This window comes from Coregonus clupeaformis, chromosome 38 (genome assembly GCF_020615455.1).
Source record: "Coregonus clupeaformis isolate EN_2021a chromosome 38, ASM2061545v1, whole genome shotgun sequence".
Taxonomy (NCBI): Eukaryota; Metazoa; Chordata; class Actinopteri; order Salmoniformes; family Salmonidae; genus Coregonus; species Coregonus clupeaformis.
The window spans coordinates 2,898,513-2,925,299 of record NC_059229.1 but is presented as its reverse complement, the minus strand read 5'-3'; the positions used below and the strand labels follow the sequence as shown (position 1 = coordinate 2,925,299).

The following is a 26,787-nucleotide window of genomic DNA, read 5'->3' as shown; positions in this document are numbered from 1 at the left end:
TATGTGCCCTTTGTCCACAGTCCCCTTTCTTCCAGCCTTTTTGCCAACCCACCACACCTTGAACCATCTATGACAGTGTTATTCAGTCCTGGGGACCTACAAGGTGTGCAGGTTTTTGTTTAAGCCCAGTACTAACACACCTGATTCAAATAATTAACTAATCATCAAACTAGTTGAATCAGATGTGTTAGTACTACTGGGATTGAACAAAAGCCTGCATACCTTATAGATCCTCAGGACCATGATTAAAGTATACTCTATAGCCTGCCTTACCAATACCCCCCAGATATCAGACATCCAGGTGAATGGCCAGTCAGACGACATGACGGCCAAGGAGAAGCTGCTGCTGTGGTCCCAGCGCATGGTGGAGGGATACCACGGGATGCGCTGCGACAACTTCACCACCAGCTGGAGGGACGGCAAGCTCTTCAACACAATCATACACAAACACAGGTGAGATGCAGCCTTGAACAAGTAATAATAAGGTGATCTGACTGGGGCTTGAGGAAATCATGGGGGTCATGGATTTTCTTTTTAAGCTATGCCTAATCATTTCGTGATTACATGTGCTTGCCTTGGACCTGCTATTATTTAAACTACCAGTCAAAAGTTTGGACACACCTACTCATTGAAGGGAATTTTTTACATTGTAGAAAAAAAGTGAAGACATTAAAACTATGAAATAACACATATAGAATCATGCAGTAACCAAAAAAGTATTAAACTAATCAAAATACTGTATATTGTATATTTGAGATTCTTCAAATAGCCACCCTTTGCCTTGATGACAGCTTTGCACATTCTTGGCATTCTCTCAACCAGCTTCATGAGGTAGTCACCTGGATTGAATTTCAATTAACAGTTGTGCCTTCTTAAAAGTTAATTTGTGGAATTTCTTTCCTTCTTAATGCGTTTAAGCCAATCAGTTGTGTTGTGACAAGGTAGGGGGGGGCGTATACAGAAGATAGCCCTATTTGGTAAAAGACCAAGTCATATTATGGCAAGAACAGCTCAAATAAGACACATCTCAACATCAACTGTTCAGTGGGGACTGTGTGAATCAGGCCTTCATGGTCGAATTGCTGCAAAGAAACCACTACTAAAGGACACCAATAATAAGAAGAGACCTGCTTGGGCCAAGAAACACGAGCAATAGACATTAGGCTGGTGGAAATGTGTCCTTTGGTCTGGAGTCCAAATTGGAGATTTTTGGATCCAAACGCCGTGTCTTTGTGAGACGCGGTGTGGGTGAACGGATGTGTAGTTCCCACCATAAAGCATGGAGGAGGCGGTGTTAGGGGTGCTTTGCTGGTGACACTGTCTGCGATTTATTTAGAATTCAAGGCACACTTAACCAGCATGGCTACCACAGCATTTTGCAGCGATATGCCATCCCATCTGGTTGTCGCTTAGTGGGACTATCATTTGTTTTTCAATAGGACAATGACCCAACACACCTCCAGGCTGTGTAAGGGCTATTTTACCAAGAAGGAGAGTGATGGAGTGCTGCATCAGATGACCTGGCCTCCACAATCCCCCGACCTCAACCCAATTGAGATGGTTTGGGATGAGTCAGACGGCAGAGTGAAGGAAAAGCATCCAACAAGTGCTCAGCATATGTGGGAACTCCTTCAAGACTGTTGGAAAAGCATTCCAGGTGATGCTGGTTGAGAGAATGCCAAGAGTGTGCAAAGCTGTCATCAAGGCAAAGGGTGGTTATTTGAAGAATCTCAAATAATATATATTTTGATTTGTTTAACACTTTTTTGGTTACTTCATGATTCCGTATGTGTTGTTTCATAGTTCTGATGTCTTCTACAATGTAGAAAATAGTAAAAATAAAGAAAAACCCTTGAATGAGTAGGTGTGTCCAAACTTTGACTTGTACTGTACATCCTTGGGCCATAGTGAACCCCTGTGCTCCACATGCATGTTAAATGTTTTATTTATTACTGTTCATACAAAGAGAGGAATGTGAAATTCATATTTACTGTCGCACTGCATAAAGGCTGACTTGTACAGGTAGTGATGTAGGGGTGTAGAAATCCCCATCAACTGAGGAGGGGTCACTATTTATAGTTGGATGGAAATTATCCAACCATTATGTAGAAATTATGTTGAACTACATTTATCAATCTGACTCCAATATTTTGTGAAGAAATGCAAAAGGCCCTCTGCGTCTCTAAAGGATCTAGTCAAGGTAGTGAGCCTTGCCTCACCACTTAGTATGACTATAATGAACATGTCTAACTTACACCGTTATGCAGTTATTAAGAGACTAGACACAAATAGGTCATCCTGCGACCAATGTTCTGGCATTAATTTATTGAGGCAAGCAGATCAAGGTTGTCAAGGTGGTACCCAAGCATATGCTTTGTGTATAGTGTTTATAACAACTACCAATAGACCTACTAAATTATAAGCGTATAGTCTATCAGATAATTACTCTGTAAAACGAGGAATGCATTTACTCAATTCAACTATTATAATTTATTAGTCACAAAATAATTAACACTCAAACAATTACAGTGTACATGAAATACATTATACAGTGAGGGAATAAAATATTTGATCCCCTGCTGATTTTGTACGTTTGCCCACTGACAAAGACGTGATCAGTCTATAATTTTAATGGTAGGTTTGTTTGAACAGTGAGAGACAGAATAACAATAACAAAATCCAGAAAAACGCATGTCAAAAATGTTATAAATTGATTTGCATTTTAATTAGGGAAATAAGTATTTGACCCCTCTGCAAAACCTGACTTAGTACTTGGTGGCAAAACCCTTGTTGGCAATCATAGAGGTCAGACGTTTCTTGTAGTTGGCCACCAGGTTTGCACACATCTCAGGAGGGATTTTGTTCCACTCCTCTTTGCAGATCTTCTCCAAGTCATTAAGGTTTCGAGGCTGACGTTTGGCAACTCGAACCTTCAGCTCCCTCCACAGATTTTCTATGGGATTAAGGTCTGGAGACTGGCTAGGCCACTCCAGGACCTTAATGTGCTTCTTCTTGTTGCCTTGGCCATGTGTTTTGGGTCATTGTCATGCTGGAATACCCATCCACAACCCATTTTCAATGCCCTGGCTGAGGGAAGGAGGTTCTCACCCAAGATTTGACGGTACATGGCCCCGTCCATCGTCCCTTTGATGCGGTGAAGTTGTCCTGTCCCCTTAGCAGAAAAACACCCCCAAAGCATAATGTTTCCACATCCATGTTTGACGGTGGGGATGGTGTTCCTGGGGTCATAGGCAGCATTCCTCCTCCTCCAAACACGGCAAGTTGAGCTGATGCCAAAGAGCTCCATTTTGGTCTCATCTGACCACAACACTTTCACCCAGTTCTCCTCTGAATCATTCAGATGTTCATTAGCAAACTTCAGACGGCCCTGTATATGTGCTTTCTTGAGCAGGGGGACCTTGCGGGTGCTGCAGGATTTCAGTCCTTCACGGCGTAGTGTGTTACCAATTGTTTTCTTGGTGACTATGGTCCCAGCTGCCTTGAGATCATTGACAAGATCCTCCTGTGTAGTTCTGGGCTGATTCCTCACCGTTCTAATGATCATTGCAACTCCACGAGGTATGGAGCCCCAGGCCGAGGGAGATTGACAGTTATTTTGTGTTCCATTTGCGAATAATCGCACCAACTGTTGTCACCTTCTCACCAAGCTGCTTGGCGATGGTCTTGTAGCCCATTCCAGCCTTGTGTAGGTCTACAATCTTGTCCCTGACATCCTTGGAGAGCTCTTTGGTCTTGGCCATGGTGGAGAGTTTGGAATCTGATTGATTGATTGCTTCTGTGGATAGGTGTCTTTTATACAGGTAACAAACTGAGATTAGGAACACTCCTTTTAAGAGTGTGCTCCTAATCTCAGCTCGTTACCTGTATAAAAGACACCTGGGAGCCAGAAATCTTTCTGATTGAGAGGGGGTCAAATACTTATTTCCCTCATTAAAATGCAAATCAATTTATAACATTTTTGACATGCGTTTTTCTGGATTTTTTTGTTGTTATTCTGTCTCTCACTGTTCAAATAAACCTACCATTAAAATTATAGACTGATCATTTCTTTGTCAGTGGGCAAACGTACAAAATCAGCAGAGGATCAAATACTTATTTCCCTCACTGTACATTACAGAATAACTTAGAGTCAATTACTATCGCTAAGACCTAAGGTGGTTAATTAAGCATAATTAACCTTTCTTTGCACTTTGCTAGAAAAATAATAGACAGGAACAACACTCCCAGATCCTAATCGAATCAACTAAATCTAAATAATAGGAGCACACCCCTGTGTCACTCCTCTTTGAACTATCCTCTGTCTATTACAGTTTCCCTGTAACAATAAATCCCTAGCACTTACAGTACAATAAAACATGTACAAATTCGTAGTTCTTCATGAAATCTTGAAACAATCCAAACATGACAATGTAATTCACAGGAACATTAATTTAGTAGATTTCACGTTTTCATCTGTCTTCACACCTCCAACGGTGTCCGTGCTCCCAGGGTTCTGTGGGAATGTCCCTCCCCAGAGAAAGCCACAGATAAGGTGTGTTTGACCCCTGTGATAGCCCACAAATGGTCAACCATCCAAACAATGGCATAAATCATGATGGAGTCATCACACTTGGCCTGAGTGCCTGCAAGTCGCAAGTATCACCTTCTCTCATTCTTCCGCTACAGTTATGCAATCAGTTGGAAGTACTTCTCATTATTTGATTTGGAAGCAGTTTCATTGCTGAAAACATTTGATCATGCATGCCCAGGTATGCAATCCAGCACATAGCAATAATAAATAATAATAATAATAATAATATATTTAATTTGTAGAGCGCTTCTCTTTACAGCAATAATCTCAAAGATGCTCTTAAAACAACAACACCCAACATTTCAGTTAAGCCTATTGACAGTTCTGGGTGAAAGATCTTCCACGGTCATCCACAGAGGCAGGTGCAAGTCCAACAGGTCACATAGCAGTAACATTCAATCAACAATGAAAAATGTGGCTAAAAAATACGCATAACAACTACCATAAGGGGTCAGGATAGATTTTGACAAGAGACGTTTCATGTTTGCACATACTGTACAAACACACACCCTGTATGCTCACACACCCAGGAGAAAGGCACAGGAGGTGGCGAGGCGAGGCAGCTTGGAGGTATTATTTAGTTGCATGAAAAGAGAGAAGATTGTGACTGAGGTCCCATGAATTTGAAAATAAGATGCCCACAGGGGCTGTGCTTTTAAGTCTCAGCAAGTAGCAGCACAGCTCAGGTACGCCCAGGTGTCTCAGGTGTGTCTGCCATACAAACTCCACACAGACCAAGAGCAAGACAGAAACAGACTGCAGAACGACAAATCAACAAAGCAGTCTGGGCTCACATACAACTCATTGAATGAGAGAAATGCATGAGAAAGTCATCTCTCAATTCTATGACCGTCAACGCTCAAGGCTTGCACATTCTCTAGCTATGGAAAGGGGATGCTACGTCAAAGGCAATGCAGATACATGAGCCACTGAACTGAAAAGGGACTGGAAAGCTCAAATGATAGTTGTGTTTTGGGGGAGTGTCTGCCGCTACAGTATTCTCATATCTGGAGGGTGAGAATGCAACATGAACCTTGTAAAATCTGAAAAACATCAGTCACAGTCTCATACATGGATGGATTTGTAAGACTGAAAGGAAAAACTGCAAGAGGAGAGTTTGGACACTGTTTGGACGCCGTTGCAGTTGAGGACACCCACACACACCGTCACCATGATGCACAGTCTGAAGAAGAAGTTCCGCTCCTCCAAGAGACGGTTGAACAGCACCTCCAGCAGCACCCAGGGCTCTGTCAGTGATCTGGAGGACCGGGTTGTCATGCTGTGTGAGGACATCCCAGCTGAGACCAGCACCTTTGTCTCGAGTCGGGGGTTCCAGAGCCCGGGGGAGTCCTCCTCCAGCCGAGGTTCGCAGAGCGGGGAGCAGGAGGCAGGGTCTGGGTCAGGGTCAGGGTCAGACCCACGCATAGTGCACCTGAGCAGGGACAGACACTCCTACAGACAGGTCATCTACTCTGATATGGAGCACTACCCCAGGGGCCATGGAGACTATTATGTGCAGAGAGTTGTGCAAGGGTACGCAGGGTTTATGTCATTGTTTCATTAAGGCTGTGGTTGGGATTAATTTTGATAGCCGTTTCCTTTTTTTTGCTACTTCTAGACATTAGATATTTTCTAATAGGGAATATAATAAGTTTTGCATTTTATGCCTATGGTTTACAAAGCCCCTGTATTTTGTTTAACCATGCCAGGCTAAATCCATTGGCAAATATGAGATGCCCTGTGCTCATCCAAGCAGTCAAATCTTGTATCTGCACGCTATTTGACTGCAATTACCTTTATTGGCAGTGTACATGAAACAACTTGTACATGGAATTTCTAACTAACTGGTTGGTAGAAGGAGCTCTTGTTTTTGCCTGCCCCTGTCTGTATTCACATTCCTCTGAGAGAGGCATGTCGATCAGGATCTAATGTAGGCAGTCCATCATGATTAAACTGCCTACAGCAGGGTTCCCCAACTGGCGGTTATTTTATGGGGAATTTTCATTGTTAGACATAAAATACTGTAAAAACACCAGGAAATCATCTCCAAGTGATTTTCATTTTGTAAATCTTTTCCCATGTATTCATACGCATAACAGAGAGATGTGATCATATACAGAATTACAGTGGCTTGCGAAAGTATTCACCCCCTTGGCATTTTTCCTATTTTGTTCCCTTACAACCTGGAATTAAAATGGATTTTTTGGGGGGGTTTGTATCATTTGATTTACACATTCCTACCACTTTGAAGATGCAAAATATTTTTGGTTGTCAAACAAACAACAAATAAGACAAACAAATACAGAACTTGAGCATACATAACTATTCACCCCCCACCTTTACAGCTGCAAGTTTCTTGGAATAGGTCTCCATAAGCTTGGCACATTTAGCCACTGGGATTCTTGCCCATTCTTCAAGGCAAAACTGCTCCAGCTCCTTCAAGTTGAATGGGTTCCGCTGGTGTACAGCAGTCTTTAAGTCATACCAGATTCTCAATTGGATTGAGGTCTGGGCTTTGACTAGGCCATTCCAAGACATTTCAATGTTTCCCCTTAAACCACTCAAGTGTTGCTTTAGCAGTATGCTTAGGGTCATTGTCCTGCTGGAAGGTGAACCTCCGTCCTAGTCTCCAATCTCTGGACGACTGAAACAGGTTTCCCTCAAGAATTTCCCTGTATTTAGCGCCATCCATCATTCCTTCAATTTTGACCAGTTTCCCAGTCCCTGCCAATGAAAAACATCCCCAAAGCATGATGCTCTCACCACCATGCTTCACTCGGGGAGATGAGAGGTGTTGGGTTTGTGCCAGACATAGTGTTTTCCTTGATGGCCAAAAAGCTCAATTTTAGTCTCATCTGACCAGAGTACCTCCTTCCATATGTTTGGGGAGTCTCCCACATGCCTTTTGACGAACACCAAACGTGTATGCTTATTTTTTTCTTTAAGCAATGGCTTTTTCTGGCCACTCTTCCATAAAGCCCAGCTCTGTGGAGTGTACGGCTTAAAGTGGTCCTATGGACAGATACTCCAATCTCCGCTGTGGAGCTTTGCAGCTCCTTCAGGGTTATCTTTGGTCTCTTTGTTGCCTCTCTGATTAATGCCCTCCTTGCCTGTTCCGTGAGTTTTGGTGGGCAGCCCTCTCTTTGCAGGTTTGTTGTGGTGCCATATTCTTTCCATTTTTTCATAATGGATTTAATGGTGCTCCGTGGGATGTTCAACGTTTCGGATTTCTTTTTATAACTCAACCCTGATCTGTACTTTTCCACAACTTTGTCCCTGACCTGTTTGGAGAGCTACTTGGTCTTCATGGACCGCTTGCTTGGTGGTGCCCCTTGCTTAGTGGTGTTGCAGACTCTGGGGCCTTTCAGAACAGGTGTATATATACTGAGATCATGTGACATATCATGTGACACTTAGATTGCACACAGGTGGACTTTATTTAACTAATTATGTGACTTCTGAAGGTAATTGGTTGCACCAGATCTTATTTATGGGCTTCATAGCGAAGGGGGTGAATACATATGCACGCACCACTTTTCCGTTATTTATTTTTTTGAATATTTTAAAACAAGTTATTTTTTACATTTCACTTCACCAATTTGGACAATTTTGTGTATGTCCATTACATGAAATCCATTTTTTTTTTTTTATTACAGGTTGTAATGCAATAAAATAGGAAAAACGCCAAGGGGGATGAATAGTTTTGCAAAGTACTGAATGTAGGCCATAACAATATTATCTGTATGCTTATGTTTTGTTTTATCAATATGTTTTTAGGAAATAACCTCTATTTAATGGTTTGACCTGAATGTTTTGAGGTTGCAAAGATGAATATAATACATACAGTGGGGAGAACAAGTATTTGATACACTGCCGATTTTGCAGGTTTTCCTACTTACAAAGCATGTAGAGGTCTGTAATTTTTATCATAGGTACACTTAAACTGTGAGAGACGGAATCTAAAATCCAGAACATCACATTGTATGATTTTTAAGTAATTAATTTGCATTTTATTGCATGACATAAGTATTTGATACATCAGACAAGCAGAACTTAATATTTGGTAGAGAAACCTTTGTTTGCAATTACAGAGATCATACGTTTCCTGTAGGTCTTGACCAGGTTTGCACACACTGCAGCAAGGGATTTTGGCCCACTCCTCCATACAGACCTTCTCCAGATCCTTCAGGTTTCGGGGCTGTCGCTGGGCAATACAGACTTTCAGCTCCCTCCAAAGATTTTCTATTGGGTTCAGGTCTGGAGACTGGCTAGACCGGCTAGACCACTCCAGGACATTGAGATGCTTCTTACGGAGCCACTCCTTAGTTGCCCTGGCTGTATGTTTCGGGTCGTTGTCATGCTGGAAGACCCAGCCACGACCCATCTTCAATGCTCTTACTGAGGGAAGGAGGTTGTTGGCCAAGATCTTGCGATACATGCCCCCTCCATCCTCCCCTCAATACGGTGCAGTTGTCCTGTCCCCTTTGCAGAAAAGCATCCCCAAAGAATGATGTTTCCACCTCCATTCTTCACGGTTGGGATCGTGTTCTTGGGGTTGTACTCATCCTTCTTCTTCCTCCAAACACGGCGAGTGGAGTTTAGACCAAAAAGCTCTGTGTTTTTCTCATCAGACCACATGTCCTTCTCCCATTCCTCCTCTGGATCATCCAGATGGTCATTGGCAAACTTCAGACGGGCCTGGACATGCACTGGCTTGAGCAGGGGGACCTTGCGTGCGCTGCAGGATTTTAATCCATGACGGCGTAGTGTGTTACTAATGGTTTTCTTTGAGACTGTGGTCCCAGCTCTCTTCAGGTCATTGACCAGGTCCTGCCGTGTAGTTCTGGGCTGATCCCTCACCTTCCTCATGATCATTGATGCCCCACGAGGTGAGATCTTGCATGGAGCCCCAGACCGAGGGTGATTGACCGTCATCTTGAACTTCTTCCATTTTCTAATAATTGCGCCAACAGTTGTTGCCTTCTCACCAAGCTGCTTGCCTATTGTCCTGTAGCCCATCCCAGCCTTGTGCAGGTCTACAATTTTATCCCTGATGTCCTTACAAAGCTCTCTGGTCTTGGCCATTGTGGAGAGGTTGGAGTCTGTTTGATTGAGTGTGTGGACAGGTGTCTTTTATACAGGTAACGAGTTCAAACAGGTGCAGTTAATACAGGTAATGAGTGGAGAACAGGCAGGCTTCTTAAAGAAAAACTAACAGGTTTGTGAGAGCCAGAATTCTTACTGGTTGGTAGGTGATCAAATACTTATGTCATGCAATAAAATGTAAATGAATTACTTAAAAATCATACAATGTGATTTTCTGGATTTTTGTTTTAGATTCCGTCTCTCACAGTTGAAGTGTACCAATGATAAAAAATTATAGACCTCTACATGCTTTGTAAGTAGGAAAACCTGCAAAAATGGCAGTGTATCAAATACTTGTTCTCCCCACTGTACATTTGCACTATATCCTATAAGAAAATACGGTGTCTGAGATGCAATTTTATAGTTTTAACAGCCTTCTCTATGTTTTGTCCCCAGGCCTAGTCTGATTGACATGAGTAAGGTGTACCGACAGACCCATGTAGAAAACCTGGAGCAGGCCTTCAGTGTGGCAGAGAGAGACCTGGGTGTCACTCGGCTGCTCGACCCAGAAGGTAAGGGGACTCACTTGTATTGTATTCTCAATTACTCTCAATACTATTAGCGGCATATTTGTATGAATTCTTGCATTTAGCTTTTTCTAAAATCAGTTTTTAACTGATGTTCATTGTCTCCCCTCTATTAAGATGTGGATTTACCACACCCAGATGAGAAGTCCATCATCACATACGTGTCCTCCCTGTATGATGTCATGCCCCGGGTACCTGACGTCCAGGATGGGGTGAAAGCCAATGTAAGTGTCGTCTTCTTGGAACCATATAGGTCATCACCACTAGGGGGCTTCCTCCTGGTCTCACCTTTGAGATCACATAATATAATAATAATAATAATAATAATAATATGCCATTTAGCAGACGCTTTTATCCAAAGCGACTTACAGTCATGTGCGCATATATTTTTTCGTATGGGTGGTCCCGGGGATCGAACCCACTACCCTGGCGTTACAAGCGCCATGCTCTACCAATTGAGCTACAGAGGATGTCTTTGACACTATGAGGTGAATTTTCCCTTAGGTACTGGTATAGGATCAGCTTCCCTTCCCCCAATCCTAACATTAACCATTAGAGGGGGAAATGCAAAACTGACCCAAGATCAGCATCTACAGGAAACTTCACCCTACACCATGTTTAACCAGTGGAGTGATGTTTAATGCAGTGATATGGCGACTACCGTAATTGATTTAGTTTCATTCAACCTTTCTCTAATGAACCCTCTCCTGTCTCCTGTGTGTCCCCCAGGAGCTGGAGCTGCGCTGGCAGGAGTACTATGAGCTGGTGACCCTGCTGCTGCAGTGGATCAGACACCACATCATCGTGTTTGAGGAGAGGAAGTTCCCTACCAGCTATGAGGAGATTGAGGTAAGTCTCTTCACCTATTGGGGAAATCTCTTGATACATGTAAGTGAATATTCTGTCTGTTTCAGATTTTTTATAATCATCTTAGAGACTTGATGTATGACAAAGGCTATGTTCAGTTGAAACAGTGAATGAATTTAGCATGATTTTTTCCTATTGGTGCCAGTGGGGAAGCAGTTATGGAAGTGGTCTGCAATGAGAAAATAAGTCACTGGTAAAGGGTACTAGCCTTCATAATAACTTATGACTGTTTGTCTCTGATTTCTGAAAATTGTCTGAGGGATGTGATGAAACAAGAGCTATGTATGTTTAATTGTCATGTTGAATTAATTCAGCAATATTTTAAATCCACAGGTGCTTTGGCGCCAGTTTCTGATGTTCAAGGAGACAGAGCTGCCTGCAAAGGAAGCAGACAAGAATCGATCCAAACACATCTACAAGTCTTTTGAGGTTAGCAAATAAACCACTAAAAAGAGAAGAAGGTGCAAGCCAAAATGCCCAGAGTGAATGTTTGGACACATATAAAGAATAGTTCAATCAACTAACTGCATCAAGTAAATGCTGGCCCTTTTTTGAAAATGTTCCTGCCTGTGCCTGTCATTGTCTGTCCTTGCAGGGTGCAGTTCAGGCGGGTCATGTCAAGGTGCCCCCTGGGTACCAGCCTATCGATGTGGAGAAGGAGTGGGGTCATCTCCATGTAGCCATACTGGAGAGAGAGCGTCTTCTAAGGACAGAATTTGAGAGGTGAGACAGCCATTATATGTACGTACAAAACTGTGGTATGAGGGTCAATGGGGTTTGAGATTATACCTTCATCTTAGAGATGATGCTGAAATCCGTTACAGGCGTTTTTGTTAGATGCAGTTCTGAGGAGAAATTTTTGATTTAGGGACTCTGTCACGTGGTGTTTCTGTTGTGTTTCAGTTGTTAAAGCAAACTCAATGTTTATTAGAAGTAATAAATTAAACAGGACATAAAACATTGTAAAAAGAGCATTCACACCCAAAGGCTTCTGTAACTATGTGGCTACTGTAACTATGTGGATTATAACCAGTTTGGTGGATGTGAGCAGACATTGTGAGATGAAGATAGCTGGACAACCACATGATGACTCACTGAAAGATCCAGACACTGCTGTTGCCATGGCAAAGATTTCAAAACCTTTCAATAATGTGATTATTTGCGTCATAATTAAGTTATTATAGGACAGTCCTTACCAAATCACAAGAAAACAGGGTGTATGTTGTTTTTGTTAAGGGTTGGTCCCTCATCACAAGACTTCCAGTCTTAAAGTAAACAGTCAGGGCAGCAGTCAGGGAAGCTACTGTGGGCTGTGAGTCACAGCACAGCTAACCATCATAGCAACTGGGGAGGACTAGCTGTCAGAGAATCCATCATGGCCTTTGCCAGTCAGATCTACGGTTTAGAGTATTTACTTCGCAAGAAGAAGGAGAAGAAGGAGTGAGTGTTTTACCCTGCCTGCATAATGTTTCTGAGAAGATTGTGGAATGTTTGCTCTAATTTGTAGAATGTTTTTTTTTCTCCAGATATTTGTATTGATGCTCTTGAAATGTATTGAAATGCATGTCCATTGGATTTAAATTTAGACCAACATTATTATTTATTTAATCTTTATTTAACCAGGTTGTCCCATTGAGGTCAAAATGCTTATTTCACAAAATCTGCGCAAAGGGCCCGTGTTGTCTTTGAGTAAAGTATTGCCAGTCATGATTTACAGTACCATCATTAAGTTATTTAGTTACCTCATTAGACGATACCCCAGCCTCAGAGCTGATTTATGAGAGACTGGAGAACATGTCTCAACTGATGTGTTTGACCTTTGAACCTCAGGCTGGAGCGGCTGCAGAGGATTGTCAGTAAGGTCCAGATGGAGTCTGGGGTGTGTGAGGAGCAGCTCAACCAGGTTGAGGGCTTGCTACAGATGGTGAGTCTCACACCCTGCCGGGGCAGACAGTCACTAGCCAATATAGACTGTTTAATGTACAATCTGTGGCCCTACAGATTTGTCACCACAAACCCATGCTAGACTGAGTCTAGTTAATGATACAGTGAATGAATACCCCACAGTTATGTGAGATTGGATGTGTTCAGATGTTCAAAAGCATTCTCAGGCTCATGGACTAATGCTATATTCAAGATGGAACACATGGTGTTATAGAGTTTATACTGTATCTATGTTCTAGGATGTCCGTTTGCTGAGCTCAGGAAAGCCTGCTATGCACACAGCAGAGGTAGAGACAGACCTGGACAAGGCTGAGGACATGATCCGGTACCTCTTCAACGACGTGCAGCTGCTGAAGGACGGACGCCATCTACAAGCTGAACAGATGTACCGCAGGTCAGAACAACCACTGAGTAAAACCATTTTAGCGCCACGTCAAAATAAAATCACATCCGCCGAATACAACTGGTGTAGACTTTACCGTGAAATGCTTGCTTACGAGCCCTTCCCAACGATGCAGAGTTTAAAAAATAAATAAAATAGTAACACAAGTGGAATAAAATAAAAGACAGGGATATATACAGGAAGTACCAGTACCAGATCAATGTGCAGAGGTACGAGGTATTTGAGGTAGATATGTACATGAAGGCAGGGTAAAGTGACTAGGCATCAGAATAGATAATAATAATAATAGCAGCAGCAACTCATAACTGTAAAAGTGTGTGTGTTGGTAATGTGTATGTACAGTGGGGGAAAAAAATATTTAGTCAGCCACCAATTGTGCAATTTCTCCCACTTAAAAAGATGAGAGAGGCCTGTAATTTTCATCATAGGTACACGTCAACTATGACAGACAAATTGAGAAGAAAAAAATCCCGAAAATCACGTTGTAGGATTTTTTATGAATTTATTTGCAAATTATGGTGGAAAATAAGTATTTGGTCACCTACAAACAAGCAAGATTTCTGGCTCTCACAGACCTGTAACTTCTTCTTTAAGAGGCTCCTCTGTCCTCCACTCGTTACCTGTATTAATGGCACCTGTTTGAACTTGTTATCAGTATAAAAGACACCTGTCCACAACCTCAAACAGTCACACTCCAAACTCCACTATGGCCAAGACCAAAGAGCTGTCAAAGGACACCAGAAACAAAATTGTAGACCTGCACCAGGCTGGGAAGACTGAATCTGCAATAGGTAAGCAGCTTGGTTTGAAGAAATCAACTGTGGGAGCAATTATTAGGAAATGGAAGACATACAAGACCACTGATAATCTCCCTCGATCTGGGGCTCCACGCAAGATCTCACCCCGTGGGGTCAAAATGATCACAAGAACGGTGAGCAAAAAACCCCAGAACCACACGGGGGACCTAGTGAATGACCTGCAGAGAGCTGGGACCAAAGTAACAAAGCCTACCATCAGTAACACACTAAGCCGCCAGGGACTCAAATCCTGCAGTACCAGACGTGTCCCCCTGCTTAAGCCAGTACATGTCCAGGCCCGTCTGAAGTTTGCTAGAGTGCATTTGGATGATCCAGAAGAGGATTGGGAGAATGTCATATGGTCAGATGAAACCAAAATAGAACTTTTTGGTAAAAACTCAACTCGTCGTGTTTGGAGGACAAAGAATGCTGATTTGCATCCAAAGAACACCATACCTACTGTGAAGCATGGAGGTGGAAACATCATGCTTTGGGGCTGTTTTTCTGCAAAGGGACCAGGACAACTGATCCGTGTAAAGGAAAGAATGAATGGGGCCATGTATAGTGAGATTTTGAGTGAAAACCTCCTTCCATCAGCAAGGGCATTGAAGATGAAACGTGGCTGGGTCTTTCAGCATGACAATGATCCCAAACACACCGCCCGGGCAACGAAGGAGTGGCTTCGTAAGAAGCATTTCAAGGTCCTGGAGTGGCCTAGCCAGTCTCCAGATCTCAACCCCATAGAAAATCTTTGGAGGGAGTTGAAAGTCCGTGTTGCCCAGCGACAGCCCCAAAACATCACTGCTCTAGAGGAGATCTGCATGGAGGAATGGGCCAAAATACCAGCAACAGTGTGTGAAAACCTTGTGAAGACTTACAGAAAACGTTTGACCTGTGTCATTGCCAACACAGGGTATATAACAAAGTATTGAGAAACTTTGGTTATTGACCAAATACTTATTTTCCACCATAATTTGCAAATAAATTCATTAAAAATCCTACAATGTGATTTTCTGGATTTTTTTTCCTCATTTTGTCTGTCATAGTTGACGTGTACCTATGATGAAAATTACAGGCCTCTCTCATCTTTTTAAGTGGGAGAACTTGCACAATTGGTGGCTGACTAAATACTTTTTTTCCCCACTGTAAATCCAATTGATTGAAATACCTGTTTTGTTGTCATTGAGCGATTCGTCATTGTTCCTCCTGTTTAACCTCCAGAGTGTACCGTCTCCACGAGCGGCTGGTGAACCAGCGCAGTGAGTACAACCTGAGCCTGAAGTCCGGAGTGACTACCACCCAGATACCCATGTCCCAGATGCAGACCTTTCAGCAGGTACCCATGAGGGTGTGTCCCGAGCGTGATGAGGTGACCCTGCGCTACATCCAGGACCTGCTGGCTTGGGTGGAGGAGAACCAGAGGTGGGTGGACCAGGGGGAATGGGGCTCGGACCTGCCCACCGTGGAGTCCAAACTGGGCTGTCACCGCGGCCTGCACCAGTCAGTGGAGGAGTTCCATGCTAAGATCAACAGGGCAAAAGCAGACGAGGTACAGTGGGAAAAACTGTTGAAAGTTAGACTGATTCAGTCATACCATCATTGATCCTCTTATGGTTAATGGCAAAATGTAGTCTGACTGCTTCTTTTTTTAGCCATGCTTCTTCTCTAATCTTTTGTGTCCTTTTCTATTCCCCTTCAGAGTCAGCTCTCCCCTATCAGCAAAGGTGCCTACATAGACTACTTATCCAAGCTGGAGTTGCATTATGGCAAGCTTCTGGTAAGTTCTGTACTCAGAACTACAACTTTTCAACAATCTGCTATTTATCTAATGCGTCTTCTCCAATCTCCAATCTCATTGTTATTCTTTTCTCCTCAGAGTTCTTCCAAAGCTCGCCTGTGCAGCCTGGACGGGCTTCATGCCTTTGTCACTGCAGCCACCAAGGAGTTGATGTGGCTGAATGAGAAGGAGGAGGAGGAGGTTAACTATGACTGGAGCGAACGCAACACCAACATGAATGCCAAGAAAGACAACTACTCGGTATGGCTGTTCTCATCCTCACCCAACCTGGAAAGTTCAACATTAGCTAAATAGAGTTAGGCATAATACGGATCTTGTAGGGTAAAAGTAAAAGGTACTGCACTGTACAGAACAGTAGTACTCCCATCTTTAATTAGCTTTTGATCAGATTACATTTAATTATTATCTTGACAATGAAATGTAATTTATTATGATTAGGGATGCACTTGCATATCTAGTAATATCCCCCTTAATGCCATAACACTGACTGTTTTCTTTGGTTTGTTTCAGTGGTTGATGAAAGAGCTGGAGCACAGGGAGAAGAGGGTCAACAGTGTCCAGGTCCAAGGAGAGAAACTGTTGAAGGAGGGACACCCTGCCAAGAAGACTGTAGAGGTGAGAACACAATCACTAGAGTTTATAAGTTGTTGTAATTTCCTGAATAGTATACGAACACACACATTACAGCAGGGGTCGGTAACAGGCGGCCCATAGGCCAAAACCGTCCCGCAAGTGATTTCATTTGGCACCGTAAAGTTTTTAGGATTTTCATTTTTGGTCAAAAAAGACTAAAATCACCAGGAATTCAGCTTAAAAAATTATAATTTAGAAAAGATGTTCCCATGAATAAAAATAAAGATTTGTGATTGTGTCTCAATGTAATCAAGGTATGAAATAATCATGTTATTTTCAAATACAATCTCTTTTTGGGCTTACTTGTGGTGAATTTGCAGTGTTCAAATTGTATCATTATGTTCCGTGCCCCCTAACTATCCGCTCGCACAAAAATCATCCCGCTGCTAAATCTAGTTGCCTACCCCTGCATTACAGTATATATTTAACATGGATTTGTCTTTTACTTTGTATTTTATGTCTAAGAGCAAAGGATATGAGAATAGCTGTTTTTTTAAAGCTATTTTTTAAAAAGGCCAATGGTTGTGTCTCACACCCATTTCTCTCTCTCCCCACCAAAGGCCTTCACTGCAGCCTTGCAGACCCAGTGGAGCTGGATCCTGCAGCTTTGCTGTTGCATTGAGTCCCACCTGAAAGAGAACACCTCCTACTTCCAAGTATGTCCAATGAACATAAAAAACGCTTCTTAAAATACATTGTCCTATCTCTAAAACGGTTTGCGCTCCTCTTTTTCTACCCTTGTAGTTTTTCTCTGACGTGAAAGAGGCAGAGGAGAAGATGAACAAGATGCAGGAGACAATGAAGAAGAAATACACGTGCGACCGTAACGTCACTGTCACACGACTCGAGGACTTGTTACAGGACGCAGTTGTAGGTTGACTTATTCTACTTTCTTGAAGAAGTGAAGAGAAAATTCAGCAACTCTGCTTCAGTGACATTACTAAAGCAACAGCACCTGTCATTGTCTGTTTTGTTAAATAACCCTGTGGTGGTTCATATTTAGGATGAGAAGGAGCAACTGAAAGAGTTTAAGACCCACTTGAATGGTCTGAACCGGAGGGCCAAGACCATTGTCCAGCTGAAGCCACGTAACCCTGCTACACCAGTCAAGGGCAAAGTGCCTGTCCAGGCCGTCTGCGACTTCAAACAGATGGAGGTGAGAAGATATTAATGTTCATGTGACCAGCTTTCCAGTGGAGGAGCAAACACTCTTAGGCTACTACTTAGTATAAGCGCATGCGATCAGAATCTGTGGAAATTGAGTGTTTATTCAAAACATAGATTAGTGACACTTAAAAGTAGATCTGTTGATTTTATTTCTCTATTTATCTTATTAGTCATGCTCGAAGGCCTGTCATTAGAACTTGTCAGATATAGTACAACATGGGTGATCATTTTGTGCCTCTTTCCAGATCACAGTCCACAGAGGGGATGAGTGTGCACTGATAGACAACTCTCAGCCATACAAGTGGAAAGTGCAGAACCCCAAAGGCAGCGAGGCCACTGTGCCTTCCATCTGTTTCCTGGTTCCACCCACCAATAAGGTCGCAGTGAGCTGCGTCTCAGGGTGAGGCAAGCAATCATCTCCTGGCCTTAAAACAACATGCATAAAACCTTTGATTTAGCCTTACCATGAAACAAAATGGCCAAAACCTTTGATTTAGCCTTACCATTAACTACATTAGCCTGGTCCCAGATCTGTTTGGGCTCTTGCCCACTCCATTGTTGTTTGGCATGACAATTCCTTAAGGAGTTGGCAAGAGAGCAGATACAGACTGGCTACCAGGCTAAAATAACATGGATAAAACTTCTGATTCAGCCCTTTGATTTAACCTTTGTCAGACCTTTGATGCCTCGTTAAGACGTTTGACCCCAGCACCTGTATGGTTCACTAACCTCAAATCTCCCCCACAGTCTGGACGCAAGTCACCAGAACCTGCTGGTCCTGTGGCAGATGCTGCACGTGGACATGAAGAGCCTCATGTCCTGGCAGTACCTGATGAGAGACATCCACCTCATCAGCTTATGGAACATCACCACGGTGAGCTCATAGTTTCACACATCGTGTGTCTCAAATGGCACCCTATTCTCTATGTAGAGCACTACGGGCCCTGGTCAAAGGTAGTGCACTACATAGGGATTAGGGTGCCATTTGAGACATACAAACAGACCTTTTTGGAGATAGTAGATCAGTGAATAAAGGACATGTTTTTAGTCATTAGATGGTGTCTCTTGGTTGTAGAATTGAATAGCTATACAATTCCAAAGGTCCTGGAATGGGGCGGATTTCCGGATGGAATTCAGGCAAAGAGAATATAACACTCTTCCAAACCACGCTCACCCCTCCCTATCTTTCTTCCCCATCACTACAGTTTAAGACCCTGAGGGTGGAGGAGTACAGGCTAGCTTTGAGGAACCTGGAGCTCCACTACCAAGACTTTCTAAGAGACAGCCAGGACTCCCAGCTCTTTGGGGCAGATGACCGCATGCAGGTGGAGAGTGGCTACAAAAAGGCCAGCCAGCACTACGAAGGACTGCTGCACTCTGTGGAGAAAGGTGAGTGTCAGACATCCGGGCAGGGAGAGGGCCTGTATAGTATGAGAAGAAGCGTCCAAAGTTATTTTTGATGCACTTCGTTATGCACACTTTGTTGCACACTTTGTTGCACACTTTGTTGCACACCTTATGAGTTGTCGTTGCATTTTCCGTTCATGAGCATCATGATTTCAATATTTGTTGTTGGAAATGTTGAAATTCATCACAGCCATTTGTCTACAAATAGTGGTTAACTGACACACTCAGTGTAGATCTTGGCTTGCATTTTGACTCCCGAAAGTGATCTTGACTCAGAAAAGGTTGGTGACATCTGGTCTATGTCATGGAAAGAGCAGGTGTCCTTAATGTTTTACACACTCAGTGTATAGTTCGTTATATACTGAGAAAATAACAATAATTGTGTGGGCATAAATAATTAATTCATGATCGAAATAACCAAGATCAAAATCTGACTTTGTGCTATTGTACCATTACCGTGGTTGCATCTCAAATGGCACTCTGTTCCCTACATAGTGCACTACTTTTGACCAGAGCCCTATGAACCCTGGTCCAAAGTAGTGCCCTATATAAGGAATAGGGTGCCATTTGTGATGCAGTCCATGTAAGCAGATAATTGTAAGCCAATATATGCTCTTTGTATCATTCAATATTAATCAGCGAAAGAGCACTATTTTATGATCTGGGATTCTGAGCTGTAAATTCATCTTCTTATACATTCTGTTCAGGTGAGGAAGAAGAATCTGAGTGCCGGAGCTACCTGACCAAGGTCAAGGACCTGCGTCTGAAGCTGGAGGGCTGTGAGACTCGCATCGTCACACGTCTCCGACAGCCCGTGGACAAGAACCCGCTCATGGCTTGCACCCAGAGGACCACTGAGCAGAAGGTACTGCAGTGACGTCACCCCTCTGTGACATTGTTTTGTTGTGTTTATTAGGATCTCCATTAGCTGTTGCACATACAGCAGCTAGTCTTCCTGGGGTCGACACAAAACACAAAATACAGTTCCTTCAGAAAGTGTTCATATCCCTTGACTTATTCCACATTTTGTTGTGTTACAGTCTGAATTCAAAATAGATTAAATATATGTTTTTCTCACACATCTACACAATACCCCATATTGACAAGGTGAAAACATGTTTTCATACATTTTTGCAAATTTCTTGAAAATGAAATATATAAATATCTCATTTACGTAAGTATTCACACCCCTGAGTCAATACTTTGTAGAAGCACCTTTGGCGGTGATTACAGCTGTGAGTCTTTTTGCGTAAGTCTCTAAGAGCTTTGCACACCTGGATTGTACAATATTTGCACATTAGTTGTTGATCATTGCTAGACAACCATTTTCAAGTCTTGCCATAGATTTTCAAGCCGATTTAAGTCAAAACTGTAACTAGGCCACTCAGGGACATTCAATGTCGTCTTGGTAAGCAATTCCAGTGTAGATTTGGCCTTGTGTTTTAGGATATTATCCTGCTGAAAAGTGAATTTGTCTGTTGGAAACCAGACTGAATCAGGTTTTCCTCTAGGATTTTGCCTGTGTTTATAGCTGTATTCTGTTTCTTTTTATCCTAAAAAACTCCCTAGTCCTGGCTGATGACAAGCATACCCATAACATAATGCAGCCACCACCATGCTTGAAAATATGAAGAGTGGTGCTCAGTGATGTGTTGTGTTGGATTTGCCTCAAACATAGCACTTTATATTCAGGACAAAAAGTTCATTTCTTTGCCACATTTTTTGCAGTATTACTAAAGTGCCTTGTTGCAAACAGGATGCATATATGCATATATTCTGGACAAGCTTCTTTCTTTTCACTCTTGTCAATTATGTTAGTATTGTGGAGTAAATACAATGTTGATCCATCCTCAGTTTTCTGATATCACAACCATTACATTCTGTAACTGTTTTAAAATCACCATTGGCCTCATGGTGAAATCCCTGAACAGTTTCCTCTCCGGCAACTGAGTTAGGAAGGACACCTGTATCTTTGTAGTGACTGGGTGTGCTGATACGCCATCCAAAGTGTAATTAATAACTTCACCATGCTCAAAGGGATATTCAGCGTCTGTGTTTGTTTAGTTTTTTTACACATCTACCAATCAGTGCCCTTCTTTGCGAGGCATTGAAAAACCTTGTTCGTCTTTGTGGTCGAATCTGTGCTTGAAAGTCACTACTCGATTGAGAGACATTACAGATAATTGTATGTGTGGGGTACAGAGATGGGGTAGTACTTCAAAAATCATGTTAACCACTATTATTGAACTCGGAATGAGTCCATGCAATTTATTATGCAATTTGTTAAGCAAATTTAACTCCTGAACTTATTTAGGCTTGCCAATTACAAAGGGGTTGAATACTTATTGACTCAAGACATTTCAGCTTAAAAAATGGTATTCATTTAAAAAATGTAATACAAACAAAATTCCACTTTGACATTATGAGTTTTAGGGCATTTCACTATGGGTCTAACGGCAATGGAGGAAGAGACATTTGCTGGTTTGGCTGTTTCTCAACCAAGACTCAAACAAATCAGTATCTACTGAAAGAGTAAGTACACCCCCTGGAAAGTTGTCTCTTTTTTTTTTACATATTTGGACAGATGGATATGTAATCTTCACTTCAACACTATTGACAGATAAAGGTGACTTAATTTAACAAATTACACTGAAATATTGTACTTTGCAATCATTTATTCATCAGAAATCAACAGAAATGCAATTCCATAGTGCAGACAAAAAATCTCCAATAGCTGGTGTTGCCCCCTTTGGCTGAAATAACTTAATGTAGCTGTCTATCAGTCTCTTACATTGACTGGGAGGAATTTTTGCCCAATCTTCTTTACAGTACTGCTTCAACTGTGTCATGTTCGAGGGCCTTCTTGCATTCAAGTCCCCCCACAGCATTTCGACAGGATTGAGATCTGGGCTTTGACTCGGCCATTCCATAACCCTCCATTTCTTCTTTTTGAGCCATTCTGTTGTAGCTTTGCTTGTGTGTTTTGGATCATTGTCCTGTTGCAAGAGCCATCTTCGGTTCAGCTTCAGCTTTTTGACAGATGGCCTCACGTTCTCCTCAAGAATTCTCTGGTACAATATGGAATTCATGGTTGACTCAATGATGGCAAGTTGTCCCTGAGGCAGCAAAGCAGCCCCAAACCATAATACCACCGCCTCCATGCTTTACAGTTAGTATGAGGTTCTTCTGTTCAAAGGCAGTGTTTCGTGTTCGCCAAACATGACATCTGGCATTGCGGCCAAACAACTCCACCTTTGACTCATCTGTCCAGAGCACATTGTTCCAGTAGTTTTGGTCTTTACCCAGGTGTTGTCTGGCAAACGTCAGTCATATCTTGATATTATTCAATGAGAGCAGAGGCTACTTCCTTCCTGACCTCCCATGTAGGCCAAGTTTGTGCAGTCTCTTTCTGACAGTTGACTCATGCACTTTGACATAGATTGGGGCAAGAGGGCCTGTAAATCCCTTGATGTTACCCTGTGGTTCTTAGAAACTTATATGAGCATCTTTCGGTCAGCTCTTGGGCTGAATTTAGTGGGACTGCCTGTCCTAGGTAGATTGCCAGTGGTCTGGAATTTTCTCCATTTATAGATGATCCGTAGGACAGTGGAATTATGTACTTCGAATTGCTTGGAAATTGATTTGTAACCCCTCCCAGACTCATGGGCATCAATAATCTTTCTTCTGAGGGCCTCAGGAAGGTATTTTGATCTTGGCATGATGTGTTACCACACACCCATATGGTTAAGACCTAACCAGACCAAGTTTCTAATCTTTATGGAAGGCTGGATCCTCGCAAGTTACTCTCTAATGATTTTCTAATCATTTGCACCTGTTTTGGTGCACCTGATTCAAATGTTTGCCATTTTATGTCATGGTAAAGGTAGGGGTGTACTAACATTGTTTGCGTAAGGAAATTGCATTTTTGTTTATTTTATTTGCATAACATTTTCAAAGTAAAAACATGTTTTGTGTGATTTGTTAAATTGGGTTACTTTTATCAATGAATGTGCTTGGAATTTCGCTCAAATATCCATGTGTCCAAATATGTAAAATAAAAAAATAAAAAATATGTCACACCCTGGCTCTGGGGACTCTATATTTTGAGCCAGGGTGTGTAGTTTCTATGTGTTTGTGTTTCTATGTCGTGTTCTAGTATTGTATTTCTATGTTGGCCAGTGTGGTTCTCAATCAGAGGCAACGAGTGTCAGCTGTGGCTGGTTGTCTCTGATTGGGAACCATATTTAAACAGTCTGTTTTCCATTCGTGTTTGTGGGATCTTGTTTCCGTTTGGTTTGTTCCTTGTTGGTTATGTTAAACCGTAGGACTGCACGTTTCGTTTTGTTGTTTTGTTGTTCTTATTATCACTGAAGATAATAAAGATTAAATATGTTCGTTCATCACGCTGCGCCTTGGTCTACTCCATACGACGATCGTGACAGAAGATCCCACCACTCCAGGACCAAGCAGCATGTCCAGGAGCAGGCAGACTGGATATGGGAGGAAGCGCCGGGAAAGGAGCTGGAGAGGTTGGCGATGGCCCAGGTGGGCAAAGTATGGTCCTGGGAGGACATGCTCGGGGGGAAAAGGGCCATGGGCTAGGATTAAGGCCCTGGCGAGAGAGGAGCAACGGCGTCAACAGTGGCAAAACATTTTTAGGGGGGGGGGCACACGGCATGGGCGGCTGGGCAGCAGGAGGCTGCCACAGGGCGATTTGGGAGATTTGGAGAGGAGGCCACCGGGTTTGGGGGGCCAGAAGGCAGGTTGGCGGAGCCTGGATGGAGAGCAGAGCCAACTCCCCGTACTCAGGCATGGCAGCATGGGACTGGGCAGGTTCCGCGGTATGCGGAGCTGCGTACTGTGCCACGAGTGGTCCGGCATAGACCGGTACGTCCTGTGCGAGCACCCAGCACGTGTCGTGCGAAGGTGGGCATGCAGCCAGGAAGGAGTGTGCCGGCTCAGCGCTCGTGGTCTCCAGTGCCTCTCCTCAGTCCCGGATATCCTGCGCCAGTGTCACGTGCTGTTATGCCAGTACGGGTACACAGCCCTGTACGTCCTGTGCGGATGCCTCACACAGAGTGTGTGAAGGTAGGCATTCAGCCAGGACGGGTTGTGGCAGCTCTTCACTCCAGGTTTCCTATCCGTCTCCACAGCCCGGCCTGTTCCTGCTCCTCGCACCAAGCCTCCGGTGCGCATCGCCAGCCCAGCCCGGCCTGTTCCTGCCCCTCGCACCAAGCCTACGGTGCGCATCGCCAGCCCAGCCCGGCCTGTTCCTGCCCCTCGCACCAAGCCTACGGTGCGCATCGCCAGCCCGGCCCGGCCTGTTCCTGCCACTCGCACCAAGCCTACGGTGCGCGTCTCCAGCCCGGCCCGGCCTGTTCCTGCCACTCGCACCAAGCCTACGGTGCGCATCTCCAGCCCGGCCCGGCCTGTTCCTGCTACTCGCACCAAGCCTACGGTGCGCGTCGCCAGCCCGGCCCGGCCTGTTCCTGCTACTCGCACCAAGCCTACGGTGCGCGTCGCCAGCCCGGCCCGGCCTGTTCCTGCCACTCGCACCAAGCCAGGGGTGCGAGTCGTCAGCCTGGTAAGGCCCGTTCCTGCTCCACGCACCAAGCCAGGGGTGCGTATCGTCAGCCCGGTCCGGCCCGTTGCTGCTCCACGCACCAAGCCAGGGGTGCGATCGTCAGCCCGGTCCGTCCGTTCCTGCTCCACGCACCAAGCCAGGGGTGCGTATCGTCAGCCCGGTCCGGCCCGTTGCTGCTCCACGCACCAAGCCAGGGGTGCGCATCGTCAGCCCGGTCCGGTCCGTTCCTGCTCCACGCACCAAGCCAGGGGTGCGCGTCGTCAGTCCGGCACAACCCGTGCCTGGGTCACCGGTGCCTGATCAGGTACCGGTCAGCGGCTCCACAACGGAGCTTAAGCAATCCGCTCCATCGATGTCCAGTCCAGCTCCAGCCAGCGGGGCCAGACCGGACCAGGGGCGCTACGGGGGGATTATTGAAGGGTGGCGGTCAAGCCCGGAGCCGGAACCGCCTCCGAGGAGGAATGCCCACCCAGCCCTCCCCTGTTTGGGTTTTGTTGAGGCGCGGTCGCAGTCCGCGCCTTTGGGGGGGGGGGTACTGTCACACCCTGGCTCTGGGGACTCTATATTTTGAGCCAGGGTGTGTAGTTTCTATGTGTTTGTGTTTCTATGTCGTGTTCTAGTATTGTATTTCTATGTTGGCCAGTGTGGTTCTCAATCAGAGGCAACGAGTGTCAGCTGTGGCTGGTTGTCTCTGATTGGGAACCATATTTAAACAGTCTGTTTTCCATTCGTGTTTGTGGGATCTTGTTTCTGTTTGGTTTGTTCCTTGTTGGTTATGTTAAACCGTAGGACTGCACGTTTCGTTTTGTTGTTCTTATTATCACTGAAGATAATAAAGATTAAATATGTTCGTTCATCACGCTGCGCCTTGGTCTACTCCATACGACGATCGTGACAAAATACCACTTTCCAGGGGGTGTACTTACTTACTTTTTCACAACTGTATGTAATTTAGACTCAGGGGTCACCAGGCCACTGCAATGGTTACCGTAAATCACACATCCAATCCCAAAATAAACAGACTGAAGTTAATGGTAGATCTGTAATGAATTGTCAGCCCAAAATAGATAACATGCTTATTTGAAACAGAGCCAGGCCACATTCAGCAAGGGGTTATTGTTTAGGAAACTATTTAAAGTTCCCTTGTGTCAAGTAAATTAAGTTAGACAGTAGAAGGGCAAACTAACGTTTTTAGATCAGACATGCTGTTTAGTATGTTCCGTCTGCTCGTTTCTCATCGTAAGAAGTTTCAGAAGACCTTTGTATTCCTATTTCACTTCACGGTATGCTGCTGTTTGGCTTGTTAGCAACTCCATGAAAAAAAGACTGCAGGTGGAATGTCTAGTTATGGTTCATTATTCCCTTTTCTCCTCATAGAAAGTCCAGTCAGAGTTGGAGGGCTTGAAGAAAGACCTGACCGTTGTGGCTGAGAAGACAGAGGAGGTGCTGACATCCCCTCAGCAGTCCAGCTCTGCCCCAGTACTGTGCTCTGAGCTGGACATTACGCTGAAGAAGATGGAGCACATCTACAGCCTGTCCTCCGTGTACCTGGACAAGTGAGTCCCTCGCTGACTCTGATTGTTACGACATGCATATCAAAACCATACGACCAATAAGTAACATCTTCAATCTAAATAGTATATCTGAATCATAATACACACACAGCTAACACTATACACCACTCCTTGTTTAGACTGAAGACCATCGACATAGTCATCCGCAGCACAAAGGGAGCAGAGGACACTCTCAAAAAGTACGAAGCCCGTTTACGTGATGTCAACAAGATGCCAACAGACGAAAAAGAGGTGGAGAACTACTGCACCCAGCTAAAGGTACAGTATCTCTGTTAGAATTCACTGTATTCTATCCGTTGGTGGGTAGACAATGCTTTCATATGGACTGGTTATCAGACAGTGACTTAATG

At 43.8% G+C, this 26,787-nt stretch overlaps 1 protein-coding gene across 1 annotated transcript in view; it reads left to right on the top strand.

Moving 5' to 3' along the window:
• LOC121553928 (plectin-like) overlaps nt 1-26,787 on the top strand; it is a 131,396-nt gene that overhangs the window by 51,269 nt on the left and 53,340 nt on the right. The window contains 21 exon segments of the mRNA XM_045211666.1: nt 287-453; nt 10,133-10,248; nt 10,381-10,487; nt 10,993-11,112; nt 11,464-11,559; nt 11,726-11,853; nt 12,961-13,054; nt 13,314-13,468; nt 15,496-15,823; nt 15,974-16,051; nt 16,151-16,312; nt 16,583-16,687; nt 17,266-17,361; nt 17,450-17,575; nt 17,709-17,861; nt 18,118-18,272; nt 18,620-18,746; nt 19,078-19,261; nt 19,987-20,144; nt 26,241-26,419; nt 26,557-26,695. Of these exon segments, the coding sequence (XP_045067601.1) occupies nt 287-453; nt 10,133-10,248; nt 10,381-10,487; nt 10,993-11,112; nt 11,464-11,559; nt 11,726-11,853; nt 12,961-13,054; nt 13,314-13,468; nt 15,496-15,823; nt 15,974-16,051; nt 16,151-16,312; nt 16,583-16,687; nt 17,266-17,361; nt 17,450-17,575; nt 17,709-17,861; nt 18,118-18,272; nt 18,620-18,746; nt 19,078-19,261; nt 19,987-20,144; nt 26,241-26,419; nt 26,557-26,695 (2,973 nt within the window).